Source organism: Lutra lutra, chromosome 4, assembly GCF_902655055.1.
Source record: "Lutra lutra chromosome 4, mLutLut1.2, whole genome shotgun sequence".
NCBI lineage: Eukaryota > Metazoa > Chordata > Mammalia > Carnivora > Mustelidae > Lutra > Lutra lutra.
The window spans coordinates 72,401,630-72,414,292 of NC_062281.1; the positions used below are offsets into that span (position 1 = coordinate 72,401,630).

Consider the following 12,663-nt stretch of genomic DNA (forward strand, 5'->3'; position numbering starts at 1 on the left):
GTACAATGAGTCTCAGCAAACAGTAGGAATGCAGTTTTGTTATTTTTCCCTCAGGGCAGTTCCTCTCAGTTTGCCACTCCACAGGCTCGCCCCCGCCTGCTTTCCACTCTGCTCCCACCTTCATCAGCATCACGGTGTAGTGGCAAGGCTGACCCGGACGGAGAGCTCCAGAAGACTCATTCCACACATCTGCCAGCCTCTGCCTGGCCGCTCTGCTGCTCTCAAACCCACTTCCTGACAGGAGCTAACGCACCCTAGTAAAGGAGAAGTCAGGAATGTTTTTGTTTGGCTGAATTCTCAACATCAGGGCATTTATTTGCTTTGCTTTGCTGTGCTGTTCACTTTGTAATTCATCACATGTTCTGGTGACACTTTCCCAATGCCTTTGAAATGTAATTACAGTTTACCATGTTGAGTGGCATCTTCACGAGGACCTCTGTTGAAAGATGAAATGAAGTCCCTGATGTTTATTCTTTCTGTGCCAGGTGGTCTCATGGAACATTCTATAAAATACTGATATAACAGGGTCAACAAGAGCCAACACTCTTGTTCACTTGTGATCTTTAAAAACAAAAACAAAAACACAGCAACAACCTTTAGGCAAATATTAAAGTAATTTTTGGAGGGGATTATTCCCTGAGGAATTATTGACATTTTCATCCTGCAAAGACATTGAGTTCTCAAAAATAATAATAGGGCTTTTTTAAACCCTTGACAAGATGTCCCAGAGGAAATAGAAATTAAGCAACCTCGATGAGAGCACAGATTTCATTACTTTATTAAGCAAACAAACAAACAAAAAGCTGAGAGTCATCCTAATGACTAGCAGGCATATTTTCAGTCCAGTAAAACCGGAATCTTCCCTTTAGTCCTTAGAAAGAAACTGGAAATTAATCCGTGACGAAGGCCTTGCAGTGATGGATAAAGCCAAGGGCCTCTTCCTGCCTGAAGATGAAAACCTGAGGGAGAAGGGCGACTGGAGCCAGTTTACGCTGTGGCAGCAAGGTGAGCTCCTGACTTCTAGATTGTTCTCTGCAGCCAATAACCTGATGGGAAGAAGGCTTGAGTCTTCTCAAGCTACTTCCCAGAGCTGGAATTCCCCAACTTAAATGAAACGGTCCCAAAAAATATATATTATCGAAATCCATCATTGTTTCTTAAAACTACATGTGAACACTTATTTGTGTATGCCTGTGTTCACATGTAAATCTATGTGTGTGTGTATGTAGGTATACTCACATGTGTATTTGGATAAATATATATAATACTCTGATTTTCCTGGTCTTTCCCATTAAATGATAAGTTATAAAGAGTGACCCTACTATGTAGGCTTAACCAAAAAGCCCACCACATGCTAATTACTATATTAGAAAGGACCTCCCCAGAGCTTCATTTGCTCCATGGTGTGGAGACGACGTTGCATGCCAAAATGGGATCCCCATGGGTTGGAGATGATAAAAGACCAGAGTGACAGGCAATGATAATTAGTGTCTGTGCTCTTCAAGAATAGGAAGTGCTGGGGTGCCTGGGTGGCTCAGTTGGTTAGGCAACTGCCTTCAGCTCAGGTCATGGTTCCGGAGTCCTGGGATCGAGTCCCGAATTGGGCTCCCAACTCCATGAAGAGTCTGCTTCTCCTTCTGACCTTCTCTGCTCTCATGCTCTCTCTCACTCTCTCTCTCTCAAATAAATAAATAAAATCTTAAAAAAAAAAAAAAATAGGAAGTGCTACACATTCAACCTAACATTCCTTGGGCTGAAGCCAGGCTCTGGCACATGCACGGGGCCCCAGAATGTGTGTATTCGATGAGTTAATACATCAATCTATCCTGAAAATGAGGAGCATTGAATTTGGGCTTTAAGGTTTTTCCTAATTCTCTTCCTGGAAAATCTCATCATCCTGGGTTAACAATAGCTATCCAAAAATAAATCCATTTTGAAGACCACTCAGTACGTGTGGCACACACTCAGCTGCACCGAATACACTGGGAGACCAAGCAGTGGGTTTGCATTAAAGGACAAATAAGCAGTTGTTTATCTCACTTACGCTTTACGAATGGTTTACTCGTAAAAGAAGAGCTACTTCAGTAATACTTTCAAGGATGCGTCCATCAGCAGAGAGCGCATGTGATTTTTCGGCTTTTTTGGCAACAAGATTTTTTTTTCAGGGAGCTACAAGGTCAATAGGTGAACAGCTTGCTGATTTTATCTGTTGGAGTCTCACTAGAATGTATGAGTTCTCTTGGCCTCAGGCGTTCATTCAGGAGTTCATCTGATGCCTCCATTTCATTAACATCTTCCCGCTTCCTAGAACAAGGCTGCAGAAAAGCAGGCATCCTGGCAGTAATTTCCAGAACCAGAGTCTCTGCAAACAGCAGGTGCTTTGATAAAGTTGAAATCTGCAAAGCATTTTAGGGCAGATGAAAGTATTAATCAAGCAAGAAAATAAATAATGGAGACAAGATTTGGTTGAAGGCAACATTTTGACTTGAAATTTTTGCATCTTTTTAAAAACGTTTTAGTTGTGGCAAAATATATTCCTGAAGCTGTAATGTGTGACATTTTCACTTGTATTATTTCCAGAAAATGACTGCATTTCTATCTTGATTTCCATTTTGACTCAAAATGATTGAGCTGTATGTGCATTTTGGGTGAGGGCTAAAACAAGCTTGTGTTTTCTAATTAGTTGCAGTTAATTAATAGATTTTTTTTTTTTTTTGTCATAAGAGAATATAAGACACATAGTTTCTCTTTTAGGAAGTTTCGTTAAGGTTCTTTGGGGCCTTCTGTTGGTGGTTCCAGGCTTCTGGGAGGAATCCAGTAATGTCTTTCAGAAGCAAATTCATAGTTTAAATAATTTTGAAGACAACTGGTACCATAGCTTGTATAGAACTAGGATGGGGCCCCTGATGGCAGATGTTCTCCCAGGTGTTTGGCTCAGAAGCTGGAGAGAATCCCGTGGCAGGAGGGGTTGGGGAAGAGTGAGGAAGAGAGGCAGCATGGCATTTCTTCTTCATGCTAAGAGCTCAGGTCCGGATATAGAGGCTGATGAATATCTGATTTACTTAACACTAAAGAGATTGTCTTGTTCTAGTTAGGAAAGGACGCTGCTGGAGAGCTAAAGGCCTTAAGGCTGTGGCTAGAGGTTTCATTTTTCTCCAAATGGTAGTGGGAATCATAGTGGGTCTCCCGGTCGCATAATCAGGACTGAAGAATATTTATTCCTTTTTAAATGGTCAACTTTTGGGGGTTGGAGGAAAAGGAGCCCACAAACGTAAATTATGGTTTTCCCCTACAAACATGTTTTCAGATTACTAAGTGAATGTTATAGAATATCTATTTTGCTCATTTATTAATTATCACCAACAGTGAACACTAAAATATATCGTTAGCCAATATGCCATACACATGCAGTCATTCGTTGTTCCAGCACCAGAGGGGACAGTGCTGACCAGTCTCAGTAGCCTTTCTGGATGAGCTCAGACTGAACCTCTGAATCCTTCTCAACGGTGTTCTAGGTGGCCACTGTCGGTTGGTCAGAATTGTCATGCAAGATGAACCTGTTATTCCAGCAGAGCATCGAAATTAAAAAAGATATAACCCAAGACCCTTACAGGCACCTGGGTGGCTCAGTCAGTGAAGCATCTACCTTCAGGTCGGGTCATGATCTCAGGGTCCTAGGATCGAGCCCCAAGTCAGGCTCCCTGCTCAGCAGAGAGTCTGCTTCTCTCTCTACCTCTCTCCTGCCTCTGCTCTCTCTCTCACTCTCTCTCTCTCTCAAATAAATAAATAAACTATTTTTTAAAAATGGAATGTAATAACAGTTCCATGGTGCTCACCGTGAGCCAGGAACCACTTGACATACTTAAAAGGACTCATCTGATGCCAACAACACCTGGTGACAGAGGTACAATTCCTGTTGTATTTTAGAGAAGAGGAACCGAGGCACAGGGAGGTCACACAATTAGTGGCACAGCAGGAATCCCAGCCAAAGTGGACCCAGAGTCCATGTTCATAACCATGACCCAAGTACCCATGACCTAAGACCACCACCCCTCCATTACATGCTTTATTATTATATAACATAGGATTATTTTGTAGTAAAAAAAGTAGTACCATTATCACCTACTAGATAATTGTCAGATCTCCCGAGAGTACTCACCGATCCCAGTAACAACCCCCTATTCGAGGCCCTAATTTCATTATCCTTTTTTGGATGAGGATCTGAGGTGCAGAGACTCACAGACACGTTCGCATCACACAGCTACCAAGTGGTGCAGCCAGGCCTCCACCCCGGGATTGCTGGTCTCCCAGACCTGCACTTTGAAGCATCATTTACCGTTTTGTCACATCATGGAGTAGAAAGCAGCTGCGAGGAACAGAGGAGGAAACTGTCAAGCAGCTGAATTCAGGGTAGATTTATGGTTGTTTTGTTTTTTCTCACTGAGTTTAAAGTAACTCCCAAGAAGTGATCGACTTTGGTTCTTGGGCAAGATGGCCCTAGAAGTTCTGTCAACGCAGATTTGCAAGAATCAATTGGATACTCATTTCCATGTGAATACACTTTTTAAGAAATAGCTCAGTTTTAAGGTCTTGGGTTATTTTCTTTTCAAGATTTTTTTTTAACTCAGTTTTGAGAGAGAGAACAGGCGAGCACTAGTGGGGGGAGGGGCAGAGGAAGAAGCAGATTCCCCACAGGGAGCCGCCCTACATGAGGCTCAGTCCCAGGACCCTGGGATCATGACCTGAGCCAAGGGGAGACACTTAACCAACGGAGCCCCCCAGGCGCCCCTGTCATTGTGTTTCTAAATCTTCACCATCCGTGTGACTCTTTAAAGCTACCAGTGGTGATCCACGAAGGTCAAGCATCTATGAAACAGCTTTCCCCCTACAGAGAGGATGTGTTTACAAGACTAGAAAAGATGTGTGTGTCTAAATGGCTAGAGGTGCTGTCTCTAATTTAGTCTTGACCAAGGGGCAGTCCTAGTGACGTCCAGACCATTTGGTTACCTGTTCATTAAGGTACAACACATGGAAAGTCCAGCCACTTCTGCTTCCTCCTCAAGCCTCCAGGCCTCCCTTAACTGCTGTCTGCACAGCCTGGAACCCAGAATTGGGGACTTCTACCAAGCCATCCCCAGATCCTGTGTAAGGGAAGGCATGGGAAGCAGGCTTAAAAATACTTTCTGAGGACACAAGCAAGCATCTATTTGGTCAAACTGGCGTTTATCTTTCAGCTCACCAGGGTACTCCATTAACCCCTAAAAACAGCAACTAACGTTTTGCTCAAGGGGCAAAAAGTTTACTTAGGAAAAACTAGTATACGTATTAAAGTTGTGTTCTAAAACACTGAGGTCCATTTGAGGAGAATACTTTTAAGTTGCCTCCCTTGTAACTCTCATTTTATTCTCAGTGTATGATTATCTTAGGACACAACCAACATTAAATAAGATTAAATTCAGCTTTAGATGTAGCAGCCCCTCGTAAGAATCTTGAGTAGGGAATTAAAACTTTTCTATCTTAAAAAAAAATCAATTGTTTTACTCCTACGTAAGAGCAAATAATTCTGTGTACCTTTCTGAGCACGTCTTCCCTATGACACAGTTATTCTGTCAGTGGTGAGGAAATCTGCACAGTCCAGGATGTTTAAGACCGTGTCCCAAAATCTGTGTTCCCGACACAGCTGGTCATAGAAAACGTCATCCCTCATCATCTCTCATTACCATCTCTTCCCCTCTTTTCTTAAATCCTATACTTGATTGACATATGAAGTATGATCTGTACAATGAAATATATATTAAATTCCAATTTAAAATGTTGCAGTAACTCTTTGATATAGTCCTAGAAATGCATTTTTAGGTTAGAAATATAAGCTATTTTTTTTTCCTTACAGACTCTGCTATGATTGCTCCAAAAAATTACCACAAACTTAGAGGCTTTAAAATGACACAAATTTGGGGTGCCTGGGTGGCTGGGTCAGTTAAGCGCCAATCTTCGGGTCAGGTCAGATCCCAAGGTCCTGGGATCAAGCCCCACATCCAGGCTCTTTGCTCAGTGGGGCGTCTGCTTCTCCCTGTCCTCCCTGCTCACGCTGTCTGTTGCTATCTCTGCCTCTCTGTCCCAAATAAATAAAATCTTTTTTTTTTTTAATGACACAAATGTATTAAATGTACAGTTCTGGAGGTCAGGAGTCAGTAGTGGTCTCACTGAGCTTAAATCAGAGTGCCCGCAGTGCTCTATTACCTCTGGAGGCTCCAGCTTCTAGAATCTGCCCACATTCCCTGGTTTGCAGTTGCTTTCCATCTTCAAAGCCAGCGATGGCCTGTCAGGTCTCATCCTGTATCACTCTGTTCTGCCTCCCTCTTCCCTGTTGAAAGACTCTTTGATTACATGGGGCCCATCCAGTTAATCCAAGACAATCTCCTTATTTTCAGGTCATCTGATTAGAAATTTCAGTGTCATCTGCAATCTCTGTTTCTTCTTGCCATATAGCATAACCTACTCATAGGCTCCTGCTTACAACACGGACACCCTTGGGAGGGGGCCATTATTCTACCTGTCACAGGGAGAAGAGTAAATATTCAACACTCACCTTGCCCAGTAGACCGCCTTAGTCAAATAGTCTGACACTGGGTGGAGATTTCTGGTCCTTGTTCTGCCTGTCACTGTCTGTGACACTTTGTCTTCTTGTGTTTGTTTAGCCTTCTCATTCCTAGTGAGGGTGACAGTACAATTTGCGTCTGGTCAAAATGGGACGAGTTAAAGTTTTACTGTGATTTGTTTCTAACAATGATTTTATCATGTCTTGTTCTAGGAAGAAAAAATGAAAATGCCTGTAAAGGAGCTCCTAAAACCTGTTCATTACTAGATAAATTTCCCGAGACGACAGGATGCCGAAGAGGACAGGTACCAAGCGTGTCTTCAGTCATGGGAAGAACACAGTTTGTTATTAGGAATAAGGGAGTGCTGACCTTTATGACAAAGCTGTTACTGGCCCAACGAAGGCGTCTTTTTTCACTTTTTAACGAAGCCTAATTTCTTATGGTCCATTCAGAATTGAGGGCGGGAATGTTCAGTGTTAGCGCTTGGTAGAAAATGAGAGTCCTTATCAAAGCAATAAGACAAGAATATAAAATCTGATTCTTAACAAAGGTCCAAATTCAAATTGACATGAATTTTATCCTGTCACTTTAACTGAGCACTTTCTCTACCCCTCCGTAAATGGATGACCAGTTTGTTCTGTTTTCTGCGCAGATCAAATACTCGGTCATGCACCCGGGAACGCACGTGTGGCCGCACACGGGGCCCACCAACTGCAGGCTCCGAATGCACTTGGGCTTGGTCATTCCCAAAAAAGGCTGCAAGATCCGCTGCGCCAACGAGACCAAGTACGTCTCCTGCCATCACTGTCCCTCTTACCGCCTCTGAGGCTGAGTGTTCATTACAAGCCATCTATGTTCACTTGGCTCATTTCTCTTCCTTTGTAACTGAAGGAGGCTGGGATGGGTGACATCCATCTAGAGTCGAGCCTGTGCCCATGTTTGTGTTTTCTGCGAGTCTAGAGGCACCCCCTCATTCTAGGGCTGCCCTCCCTAATCATTCCTCCCCACACCGCTCTCAACTCAGTGAAGAGCCTCCTCGCTTTTCTTTCTAGACTGGCAGACTTGCATTCAGAGTTGGCTATGTCGTCCCAAGCCCTGCTTCTTGCTCTGCAGCTTGAGTGGTTCATTCATCAATGCAAAGAGTCTCCCTTCCTGAAGAAAATACCCAGTAATACTTCGGTTTTTTGCTCGAAAGGAGGCAGTGTGGTGCAACAGAAGCAGGCTGCCTGTTTCCAGCCTAGCTCCGGCACCTAATCCTGCATAACCTTGCCCAGTTCCTTAATCCCCCTGAGCCTTCGCCTCCTTCCTTATAAAATCCTTATAAAATTCCTTGATGCTCTCTGCTTTTCAGGATTGTTGTAGGATTAAATGAAATAATGCACACACGGCACGGAGCCCACATCTTAGCGGCAGTGGGACCTGGTGAATGTTGGGCCCTTCTCCCCATGCCTTTCGCTGTCCTAATCCGATTACTCCCTCCCCCACCAAAAGGCCCTTCTTTTCACCCATCTGAAATAAACCTATTACTAAGATCCAGTGTCAATTCCTTAAAAGGAGCCTCTTTTCAGACTTAATAGAATGTATATGGTGTATATTCTCCATAATCCTATTCTTTATCTTCCATTGCTCTTTATCAATTAGCATATGTTCACCTAATCTCTACAAGCTGTAGGCTCGGAAACCAAGTTGTTGTCTTCTTGGGCATGTTGTCATGGTCCTCAGTAGATGGAGGGGGCTGTTCGTGAGTCATTTGTTTGGTTATTGGCAGAGACCTGCCCACCCTGGACCTGGATGGCAAAGATTCAAAGTTGAATCTGTTGGGGGGGCCTTTCCCTGCCAGACTTGGCTTATCAGGAACATAGTACAGGCTCAGATGTTGTGAGTCGTAAGAGAGGCAGAGATAAAAATGCTACAGATGGGCCAATGGGCAAGTAGCTCATTTGCTGCTGGGGTTTGAGAATCTTGACAGCAGTGATTTTTAAAGACAGGAAGGCTTGGAAATTTAAAGCTGGGAGAAAAGGGCATTGCAGGCTAAAAGAACAGGATCTGCCGAGGCACAGAAACCAGAAATTATAGGGCACATGTGAAGCATACGGAGTGATTTCTGCAACCAAGAGTGTAGATACTGTCGTGTAGGTAAACCGTTAAAAAAACGTTAAAATTTTCAAAAGTTGATTTGGGCGTACACCCTTTCACATCAGATAGTATCAAACAAAAGGGGGTTAGGAACATGCCCAGACAGTAGGTGGGGGCAGGGTTTCCATAGAGAAGATGCTGAAGCGAAGCACAGCAAGTATTTGACTGGGTACAGTGTAAGTGGCTGCCTTGTTTGGGGACGGCTGGTTGGCTGTTTGTGACTGGCTGCGCTTCACCTCACCTTCTCAGATTCAAGGGCACTGACTCTGGCTTAGGCTTTGGTTGGCTGACGTAGCCCTCCAAGACATTGGGGCCACCCCCTTGTTTACAGACTTCAGCAGCACATGCAGAATAAGTCGGAAAGTGAACGAGTGGAATAGAAGTGCAATCATACAAGGCTTCGAATACCAGCGAGTGGGATCTGAGCTTTGTCGGGAAGATATTCTGGAAGCCATGGGGTTAAGCTGTGGGGAAAACAGGAAGAACAGTTAACAGCTCATCACAGCAGCCCACCCAAGAAGAGCTGGACTTGAGATGCTGGGAACAAAGGGAGCATAACAAGCAGGTGCGGGAGATACGAAGACTAACTCAGGTGAATCCCAAGTGCAGTGCAAGGGCGGGGAAGTTCAAGGTGACTCGGCGCTGTCCATTTTGGTCAGTAGGAGCCTGTTGATGCTTTAGCAAATACTCAGATCTTGAGGGGTGTGAGGCAAGTTCAGGGAAATGGATAGTGAGTTCCGTGTTTGTATACATTTGATTTAAGTTGCTGTGGGAACACAGTCGTGGAAACATCCAGGAGGTGGCTGGATATAGCTGCCTGGAGCTCAGGAGAGAAGTCGGATCTAGACATAAAGGTTCAAGGGACAGATTTAGCAGGAGGTTCTGGAGGAAGCTTGAGACACTGTAAACACATCCACACTTAGAAGGCGGAAAGACAAAGGAGAACCATCAAGGAGACAGGGCAGCAGAGGCCAGAGCTGGCAGGACCAGGACAAGAATCAGAGATAGCTGAACAGGGAGTGGTTCCTCTCCAGATGGAATGGATCTTATCAAGCCTTTGGGAACTCCGTTTGGGTCTGCAGAGTGTCCACCAAAGGGAAGAAGGGTGAGGACATGGTGGGGCTCCCCGGGAATACGGAGAGAATGCTGGGGAACAAGATCAAATAACCATGGGCAGTGATGATGGCAAGAGCACCAGGCCTGTTCCTTGAGTACTGCCTCATGCTTATAGACTTGTTTGTTGTCTCTGTCTCTGTCTCTCCTTCCCTCCCCCTTCCTCCGCCTTTCATTTTTTTTTTTTTTAATTTCCAATCCGTCCTGCTTATAGATACTTCGGGAAAAAATCACTAGATAAAAGTCTGTTGAGAAATAGGTAGAGAGAAGGCCAGGCAGGCCCCGATCCTAGTCATCAGAGGCCGTGAGGCAATGAGAAACCCAGGCTGAGGGCACCTCTATGGCGGCGAGAAAGGGAAGCAGGTGGGCAGTGCTGGAGGCTTAAACAAGAAACCAAGCAGGACTCTCATCGCCAGCGTGACCATGGGAGAGGGGTCCCAGCAGCACATGCATAGTGTGTCCCCCTCCCCTAGACTCCCAGCAAACACTCAGTGACCGCGCTTGACAAAGGAAGGGACTGCCAACCCCTCCCCTCAAGCTGGAAGCCTGATTAGGTGAACTGCCTTCACCTACCGGAAGGAACCCAAGCCCTGCCACTCACGTGGAAGGTGCACTTGAGCAACAAGGTTAACCCAGCAGCCCCTCCATTTCCGCTGTACTAAAATACAAGCGACTTCACGTGACAGGAAGTACCTGTTGATAACCATAACTTGCTGGTTGTGGATTTTGTGTGATTATTAATAAGGACTTTCCACCCACCTACCAAGAGTTGGGCCAGGATGGTGGTTTTGTTTTGTTTTGTTTTTTTTAAATTTGTACCTTAGGAGATTCTCTGTGCCCTCCCTTGGTCTTTTTATTCTTTCTTGAGGTTGCCAATTTATTTATTTATTTTTTCAATAATTTTTTTGTTATGTTAGTCACCATAGGGTATATCATTAGTTTTTGATGTAGTGTACCATGATTCATTGTTTGTGTATAACACCCAGTGCTCCATGCAATACGTGCCCTCCTTGATACCCATCACCAGGCTAACCCATCCCCCAACCCCTACCCTCTGAAACCCTCAGTTTGTTTCCCCGAGTCCATAGTCTCATGGTTCGACTCCACCTCTGATTCCCCCCCATTCATTTTTCCCTTCCTCCTACTAATGTCCTCCATGCTATTCCTTACGTTCCACAAGTAAGTGAAACCATATAATAACTGACCTTCTCTGCTTAACTTGCTTCACTTAGCATAATCCCCTCCAGTCCCATCCATCTCAATGCAAAAGTTGGGTATTCATCCTTTCTGGTGGCTAAGTAATATTCCATCGTGTATATGGACCACATCTTTTTTACCCATTTTGCAGAGGATAAACACTTCTGGTTCTCTCGGCCCTGGAGATCCCATAAGCATCAGTGCCTTTCCTCCTCATCATGATTTCTGGTCAACCCCCTTCTCTGTGTCCCTTCTCTTGTTTATATTGTGTTAAGTTCTCATCCTCAGTTAAGCCTTCACTCAAGGGTGATTGGGTCAGGTGAAGTACTTCATTACAAAAACAGTGTTTTTCCTAAGAGACATGGGTCTGTTAAAGTACTCTGTAATGCTTACAGTGAAAATGGCTAGATATCTGAAGAGGAGACAGGCAGTTTCTAAACTCTGAAGACAGAAAGACCATAACAGGAAACCAGGAAGTTTCATGCTGTTATTCTAGAAATACTATTAGTGTGGAAAGAGAAACACATATACCAAGAAATCAGGCTTCCTTGTGCTAGGCAACAGGAAGCAATTTTCAGAGCCTCTCCACTTTCGGAAGAGTAGTTTACTTGTAACAATTTGTGCTTTGCTGTTCTCAGGTATTAATAATCACATCACTGTTTCTCCGGGGCTGTGTGAGTCCTGTTAGCACCCGTGTTGTTTAAATAGTCCATCCCTGCGAAACGCAGCGCAGCAATTTTTATCTGAAGATGAGCTTGCAGGAGGCAGCCTTTTATCAGTATAAATAAAATTATCATTTAATATTCATAAATGCCCTCTGACTGTAAAACTGATGTGTGATGCACATTCCTTGTACATTATTTGTAAAACACAGAGAAGCACGACAGGAAAAAGCCAATATTATTTTTGATCTGGATACTCAGCGATATTGCCCACATGTTTCTCAATACCTGCATATGTATGATTCATGAGGAGGAGGAGGAGGAACACGGGAATGATAAATAGCGTGCTTGCTTATGAAGTGGCTCAGAGATACCACGCACATTAATTTATCAATCTTCATGACTATCCTAAGGCATTATTAAAATTCCTATTTTACAGGGCGCCTGGGTGGCTCAGTCAGTTAAATGGCTGCCTTTGGCTCGGGTCATGATTCTGGAGTCCCGGGATCGAGTCCTATATTGGGCTCCCAGCTCCATGGAGTATCTGCTTCTCCCCCTGACCTTCTCCCCTCTCATGCTCTCTCTCTCACGATCACAAGTAGGCAGAGAGGCAGGCAGAGAATGGGGGGTAAGCAGGCTCCTCACTCAGCAGAGAGCCTGATGTGGGGCTCGATCCCAGGACCCTGAGATGATAACCCGAGCCTATCCATATCCATTCTGGGCTTTTGGGGTTTTGGTGAGGGTGGTTACAAAATTAAGATCATTGTGTTCTTAAAAGGTGATCACTGTGAATGCTGGTTTTCATTCCAGACAGCAAGGTATCAAGCAGAGAAAGCAGCTGGAGAGTCTCCACTTCGGGCCCTTTGTGTCGCCCCTGACAGGCCATACTTTGCGGTCTGTCAAATGAGCTCATTTACGACCTGGATCCAAAGCTGAATGAACTTGAGCCAGTGGGT

At 44.4% G+C, this 12,663-nt stretch overlaps 1 protein-coding gene across 7 annotated transcripts in view; it reads left to right on the forward strand.

Moving 5' to 3' along the window:
* ASPH (aspartate beta-hydroxylase) overlaps positions 1–12,663 on the forward strand; it is a 219,663-nt gene that overhangs the window by 197,385 nt on the left and 9,615 nt on the right. For all 7 annotated transcript variants that reach the window (XM_047728089.1, XM_047728090.1, XM_047728092.1 and 4 more), the window contains 3 exons: positions 870–1,005; positions 6,812–6,903; positions 7,252–7,385. In XM_047728089.1, the coding sequence (XP_047584045.1) occupies positions 870–1,005; positions 6,812–6,903; positions 7,252–7,385 (362 nt within the window). The remainder of the gene's footprint in view (positions 1–869; positions 1,006–6,811; positions 6,904–7,251; positions 7,386–12,663) is intronic.